General features: G+C 44.6%; 1 protein-coding gene across 1 annotated transcript; it reads left to right on the top strand.

Moving 5' to 3' along the window:
- The first annotated feature begins 2,758 nt into the window (after positions 1-2,758).
- LOC137358351 (probable G-protein coupled receptor 139) lies at positions 2,759-7,237 on the top strand. Its single transcript, XM_068024293.1, has 2 exons — positions 2,759-3,002; positions 6,348-7,237. The coding sequence occupies exons 1-2, from the start codon at positions 2,759-2,761 to the stop codon at positions 7,235-7,237; spliced, it is 1,134 nt and encodes a 377-aa protein (XP_067880394.1).
- Positions 7,238-7,617: the final 380 nt, after the last annotated feature.

Here is a 7,617-nt window from a genome sequence, read left to right as displayed (position 1 = left end):
ACGGTAGGGTTCTTGGGCATGTGGAGGAGCAGAGAGACCTTGGGGTCTATGTGCATAGATCGTTGAAAGTTGCAACTCAAGTGGATAGGGCTGTGAAGAAGGCATATGGGGTGTTAGCGTTCATTAGCAGAGGGATTGAATTTAAGAGCCGTGAGGTGATGATGCAGCTGTACAGGACCTTGGTAAGGCCTCATTTGGAGTACTGTGTGCAGTTCTGGTCGCCTCATTTTAGGAAGGATGTGGAAGCCTTGGAGAGGGTGCAGAGGAGATTTACCAGGATGTTGCCTGGAATGGAGAATAAGTCTTACGAGGAAAGGCTGAACATTCTAGGCCTCTTCTCATTAGAACGGAGAAGGATGAGGGGTGACATGATAGAGGTTTATAAGATGATCAGGGGAATAGATCGGGTAGACAGTCAGAAACTTTTTCCCCGGGTGGAGCAAAGCGTTACAAGGGGTCATAAATTTAAGGTGAAGGGTGGGAGATATAAGGGGGATGTCAGGGGAAGGTTCTTTACCCAGAGAGTGGTCGGGGCATGGAATGCCTTGCCTGGGGAAGTTGTTGAGTCAGAAACTTTAGGGACTTTCAAACGGCTTTTAGATAGGTATATGGATAAAGGAGAATGATGGGGTATAGATTAAATTGTCCTTGACAGAGGACAAAGGATCGGCACAACATCGTGGGCCGAAGGGCCTGTTCTGTGCTGTATTTTTCTATGTTCTATGTTCTATGTCCATAGATCCCTCAAAGTTGCCACCCAAGTTGATAGGGTTGTTAAGAAGGCGTATGGTGTGTTGCCTTTCATTAACAGGGGGATTGAGTTTAAGAGCTACGAGGTTATGCTGCAGCTTTATAAGGCCCTGGTTAGACCACATTTGGAATATTGTGTTCAGTTCTGGTCCCTCATTATAGGAAGGATGTGGAAGCTTTAGAGAAGGTGCAGAGGAGATTTACCAGGATGCTGCCTGGACTAGAGGGCATGTCTTATGAAGAAAGATTGAGGGAGCTAGGGCTTTTCTCATTGGAGCGAAGAAGGATGAGAGGTGACTTGAAAGAGGGGTACAAGATGATGAGAGGCATAGATAGAGTGAATAGCCAGAGACTTTTTCCCAGGTTGGAAAGGGCTATCACCAGAGGGTATAATTTTAAGGTGATTGGAGGAAGGTTTTGGGGAGATGTCAGAGGTAGGTTCTTTACACAGAGAGTGGTGGGTGCGTGGAATGCACTGCCAGCGGTGGTAGTAGAAGCAGATACATTAGGGGCATTTAAGCTACTCTTGGATAGGTATATGGATGATGGCAGAATGAAGGGTAGGTAGTTAGTTTGATCTTAGAGTAGGTTAAATGTTCGGCACAACATCGTGGGATAAATCAGGTAATTAAAGGCCGGTGAGTCTAACATCAGTGGTTGGGAAACTACTGGAAAAAGCTCTGAGGGACAGAATTAATCTCCACTTGGACAGGCAAGGATTAATCAGGGATAGTCAGCATGGCTTTGTCAGGGGAGATCTTGTCTAACTAACTTGATTGAATTTTTAGAGGAGGTGACTAGATGTGTAGGTGAGGGCAAAGCAGCTGCTGTAGTCGACATGGACTTCAGTAAGGCGTTTGATAAGGTCTCACATGGGAGATTGGTTAAGAAGATAAGAGCTCATGGTATCCAGAGCAACTTGGTAAATTCGGTCCAAAATAGGTTTAGTGGCAGAAAGCAGAGGGTTATAGTCGAGGGTTGTCTTTCCGAGTGGAAGACCGTGGCCAGTGGTGCACCATAGGGATCGGTGCTGGATCCCTTGCTGTTTGTAGTGTACATTAATGATTTATGCTTGAAGACAGGTGGTATGATCAATATGTTCACAGATGACAAGAAAATTGGTGGTGCTGTAAATAGTGAGGAGGAAAGCCTTAGATGCAACACGATATAGGTTGGCTGGTAAAATGGGTGGAGCAGTGGCAAATAGAATATAATCCTGAGAAGTGTGAGGTGATGCAGTGTGGGAGGACTACCATGTCAAGAGAATATGCAATGGGTAGTAGGACCCTAGGAAGTACAGAGGGTCAGTGGGACCTTGGTATTCTTGTCCTTAGATCAATGAAGGCAGCAGCACAGGTAGATAAGGTGATTAGGAAAGCATATGGTTACGTGCCTTTATTAGCCCAGGCATAGAATATATGAGCAGGGAGGCAATGAGGGAGCTGTATAAAACGCTAGTTAGGCCACAGCTGGGGTACTTTGTGCATTTCTTGGCCCCACGCCATAGGAAAGGTGTGATTGCACTGGAGAGGGTGCAGATGAGATTCTCCAAGATGTTGCCTGGGCTGGAGAATTTCAGCTATGTAGAGAGACTGAAAAGGCTAGGGCTGTTTTCCTTAAAGCACAGTAGGCTGAGGGGAGATATGATATAATTGAAATAGCTATATGCTTGATGGCCGGCACTGACACGAATGGTCGACCGGCCTCTTTCTGTGCTGTATATCTCTACAACTCGATGAAAATGTGTTGCATTGAAAGAGATTAACTGAACTTGTTTGTTCAGTGACTGTAATTAATATCTGTCTCCATTGTCGCTAATGGTATCACTGGGGGGATTCCATGTTCTATTAATAAAGGACTCTTTGCAATGTGTTATCCCATTGTGTCAACGTTAGCATCATCCCCGGTGATAACAGGGTTCAGTGGCTACAGAGAGAGGGAGAGGATAGGTCAGGATCTGAGAAGAATATATTGGATTATTGCGACAATGGGCCAGGATCTGGGAACAATGGACTGGAATGCGACAACAATGGACCCGAATCTGGGATCGGAAGTCTGGAAAGTTACAACAGTTGATCAGAATCTGAGAATGGAAGATTGGAATGCGGCAGCAATGAGCAGAAGTATAACCTATTTGTTTTATTTTCTTTCTGCACATTTTCATTGGCTAACATTAGAATTCCGGATCAAATATGCACTTGTGATTATTCAACACATTTACTATCCCATCCTTGCTATGGTTGGTGTCCCTGGTAAGTCTCTCAGTCCAGTTATTATATCTATAAACCACGATTCATTCTATTACAAATCTTTGTTATTTCAATATTGAGGAAATGGAAGTCATTTCTTTGATTCCTGGTACAAAGTCAACATGTTAACCAAAGATTCAATCCCCCTCACTTGACAATATCTGAGGCTGGAGCAGCTGTTTGCAACCTGGGCAATCATTTTGACCCTAAGCTGACTTCAAATCACATATTATGGCCGCCATCAATACTGACTCCTACTACCTGCACAATATCGCACTCCTGCTCAGCCCATCCGTTGTATAAACCCTTATCATTGCTTTTCTTAAATCCAGATTCGCCTATTCCAAAACTATACTGGTGAGACTCACAGTTACAACCTCTCTTACACCACAGGAGATTCAAATCTCTAATACTAAATCACACCAAATCACATACACCCATCCACATGTTCTCAGCGAAATGCATTGGTTCCTGGTCGAGCAGCACCTCCGTTTTCCTATTCCCATCCTTGTGTTTGAACCCCTCCATGTCCTCGCCCCTCCTATTACTCCTATACCTCTGTCCATTTCCCATATCCCTGTGAGTTGTTCCTTTTCAGTATTTATCGCAAATCTCTTTTGAAAGATAACTTCTTTTCATCTGTATCTCTCCATGGCCATGATTCTCGGCTTCATTGAAGGATGAATCTATTTTGCTGGTGCTGCAAAGATTATAAAACACAATATGGTGCAGGACAAGCTGCCAGCCACTTCTGGTGTATCCGTGTGGGTCTCCATGTTGGGCAGGGTGTTCAAACAACTTTGATGCACATCTTTGAAATTTGGTCTGTCTCTGCATGTCCACCGAACGCCCGTTCCAGGCATACAGCTCACAGGTGAGGAGCTATTGACTTACCTTTGCTAATGCCAAGTTATTTAAGGTGCTGTAGATTTTTTTCTGGAGGTTGGTTTGTGAGCTGCTGCATACATTCAGGGAGGGCTGAGGAAGTGTTGGCCCAACTCTGGATGAGATATGGAGACAATTGTTACAGCGCTCATTGATCTGCAAGAAATGGAGCAGAAGCTGCAGAAAAGGGAAGCTCTGCGAAGAGGAAGGCGTTGGCGGGATCTGCGCTGGACAACCCGAGATTTTCAAGAGCACGTTTCCTACCAACACCTAACACAAGATTTGTACGCGTGGTAACTCCGATTCAACAAGGAGGTGGTCACAGAGATGTGCAGCCTCCATCAACATAGTCTGGAGTCTCACACCAAAGCCAAGACAGAGCTGTCAGTGGCAGATAAGACCATTCTCTGCATCGACATCTTTCCAGGTGGTGGGGGAGCAACATATCCAACACCTCCCAATGTGTGCACATTGACGCATTCGGGAGATGACAGAGGGCATCCAGGCCAGGTGAATAGAAAAAATCGTTTTATCCCTCACAGAGAATACAGGATAAGAGATCCCATGGTTTTGCCAAAGCAGTGGAGTTCCAGATGGTTCATGTGGCTCTGAGGAATCCAATGTCAAAGTGGAGATTTAAAGGAAATGAACAACTCTTATCGATTAATGTGCACTTGATTTGTGACTGTGCAAACGTTGCTGAAAGTTGCTGAATGTTCACTATCCTGGCTGTAGCTGCAGCAGCTTCAATCTGAGGCAGTCAGCCATTCTCACCATCTTTGCACCTCCAGAGCGAACCAGAATGTTGCTTATCGAGGGAGAATGCTATGCTGTCATTGAGTGATAGTATCTTTTACTGCACAAAAGCAGACTTGTCCGCCCATCGACCCCATGCCAGCTCTCCACGGAGCTAATCAGTCTGTCCCACTGCCCCATTCAATTCCTCTAGCCCTGTAGGTCTATTTACTTCAAGTGGCCAACCAATTTCCTTTTGAAGTCATTAATTGTTTTATTGTTTTGGCAGCAATACGTTACTAGACAAGCTTGAGTTCAATGGTAAATAAATTGTGGATGTTTTATTGTGAAGTAGCTCTAAGGACAGCAACTCTAGCCTATCCAGTCTCTCTTCACAGCTGAAATGCTCCAGCCCAGGCAACATCCTGGTGAATCTCCTCTGCTCCCTCTCCAGTGCAGTCACATCCTTCCTATAGTGTGGTGCCCAGAACAGTACACAGTACTCCAGCTGTGGCCTAACTAGCGTTTTATACAGCTCCATCATAACCTCCCTGCTCTTATATTCTATGCCTCAGCAATTATCCCATATGCCTTCCTAACCACATTATCTACCTATGCTGCTGCCTTCAGTGATCTATGGACAAGTACACCAAGGTCCCCCTGACCCTCTGTACTCCCTAGGGTCCTACCACCCATTGTATATTCCATTGTCTTTTTTGTTCCCCCAAGTTGCATCACCTCACACTTCTCAGGATTAAATTCCATTTTCCACCGCTCTGCCCATCTGACCAGCCCATTTATATCGTCCTGCAATCTAAGGCTTTCCTCCTCATTATTTATGACACCACCAATATTCGTGTCATCTTTGAAATTATTGATCATACATCCTATATTCACATCTAAAACATGAATGTGCAGTACAAGCAGCAGGGGTCCCAGCATCGATCGTGTTTATGTTTAATTTAATACTGCTATTTTATTTCCCATTAATCCATTCCTGATTCCACATTCAATCCATATTTTAACTCTATTTCCGAAACAAATCAGGATTATTTCATTTAAACCCTATCTCTGTCACAGGAACTAAAGACGGTCCACCACTGATAGTGATCACTGATGCTCAAATGTCATACTAAACTCCTTTCAACTGTTATTTTTACTCCCTAGTTTACAGTTAATTTAGCGACAATTCGGATTAATTGTTTCGTTGATTTTTTTTAGTGGACTCATGTCCAATTATTGTTTTGGAATAAGTGAATTATATGCTGCCTGTCACAGATGAGGGAATCTCTCAGTCAGTCCAACATTTAACTTTATGTACAAGATTGCTGCAGAAGCCACAAATCTGGAATAATAACAGAAAATGCTGAAACGACTCGACAGGGCTGGCAGCATCTGTGGAGAAAGAAACAGGAAAATGTGTTTTAGATCAGTGAAATTCGCTGGAACTTGGACTGTTTTTAAACTCGGCATGGGAAAGGAGGGATTGCAGGATTTTGATCAATACTTAGTTCAGCAATTTCAGTTCAGCATAACCCCTTTCCAATTTAATCTCTTCCGCCTTCCAGCCAATAAGAACCATTCAGTTTTTTTTTTTACGTATACCCATTTAAATGCACCATTGGGCACAGGAACACATCTGTAACTCTCGATATGTATTCAGTCAAAAATGTTAACTTTGCTCCCAGCCTGATGTATAATTTCTCGGTTTGTTTCACTTCCTCACAGTTAACTTGTTGACGATTGTGATCCTGTCTCGGGGAAAGTGCGGGCTCTCCAAATGTGTCACTCGCTACTTAGTGGCCATGGCAGTGGCGGATCTACTTGTCATTATCCTCGACCTTATATTGAGGCACATTCCCATTGTTTATCCAAAACAGTTTCAATTCCTGTTGGCCATACGCATGTGTAATATCCACGCTGTCCTGCTTCATGCAGCAACAGACTGTTCTGTTTGGTTTACGGTCACCTTCACCTTTGATCGATTTGTGGCCATTTGCTGCCAGAAGCTGAAAAGTAAATATTGCACCAAGAAAACGGCGGCTGTGGTTCTGGGAAGTGTGAATGTGCTGAGCTGCTTAAAGAACATTTTCTGGTATTTTATGTTGACAGGTTGGTACTCGAAGGCGAACAGACCCTGGTTTTGTCATGCAAATATGTACATTTATTTCTCTCATGTCTGGGCAACAGTCGAGTTCCTCCATCACATTCTAACCCCATGTGTCCCGTTTGTGGTGATTCTGCTGCTCAATGCTTTCACCATCAGACACATTTTAGTGAGCAGCAGAGGTCGCAGGAGACTCCGAGCCCACAGCAGTAGGGAGTGTCGCAGAGACCCAGAGTTGGAGAATCGAAGGAAATCCATAATTTTGCTGCTCCTTATCTCGGCCAATTTCATACTCTTATGGGCTGTGTTAATGGTGAATACGATGTGGCAAAGAATACAGGATTTGGAGCCGGTGGCTCCATCAGTACCCGTTTATCTGATACAATTGGGCTTCATGCTGCAGCTCCTGAGTTGCTGCACAAACACAGCGATTTATGCACTGACCCAGACTCAGTTCAGAGAGCAGTTGAAGAATGTGCTGACATATCCCTTTACTCAAATTGTTCTATGAATTAAATAAAGAAATGACTGGTTATTTCCAGCAGCTTGTCATTTTCTTTTACACTTCCACCAACTATTGCCAGAGTCTGCTGCCATGATGCCGATCGAGGATGGAGGCTATCGCTGTGGTGCCAGAGCCAGGGGCAGAGCCCGTTACTTTGGTGACAGAGCAGGGTCATGTTCTTCCACCAAGGTGATGGAGCAGTTGCGGTTTGTGTCTCTATGATGAGAGTGCTGTGAGTGCCCTGTCCGCCTTGTTGAAGAAGCAGTTTGGCCTGTCCCCCATGGTGACGTCTCAGGGTGGGCAGGGCCTGTTCCCTAGTGTGACGGATAATTGGGAGCTGTGGGAAGTTGCTATAGTGATGAGGGACTTGTAGCAGGGCCCATTCT

Source organism: Heterodontus francisci, chromosome 49 (genome assembly GCF_036365525.1).
Source record: "Heterodontus francisci isolate sHetFra1 chromosome 49, sHetFra1.hap1, whole genome shotgun sequence".
Taxonomy (NCBI): domain Eukaryota; kingdom Metazoa; phylum Chordata; class Chondrichthyes; order Heterodontiformes; family Heterodontidae; genus Heterodontus; species Heterodontus francisci.
The sequence above is the reverse complement of the archived record's forward strand: the minus strand, read 5'-3'. Positions and strand labels throughout refer to the sequence as shown.

Bases quoted from the DNA above. Each gene is read 5' to 3' on its own strand.
- LOC137358351 (XM_068024293.1), top strand. From the start codon at position 2,759: ATGGACTGGAATGCGACAACAATGGACCCGAATCTGGGATCGGAAGTC. The intron at 3,003-6,347 runs GTAAGTCTCTCA...ACTTCCTCACAG, and splicing joins TGCTATGGTTGGTGTCCCTG to TTAACTTGTTGACGATTGTG.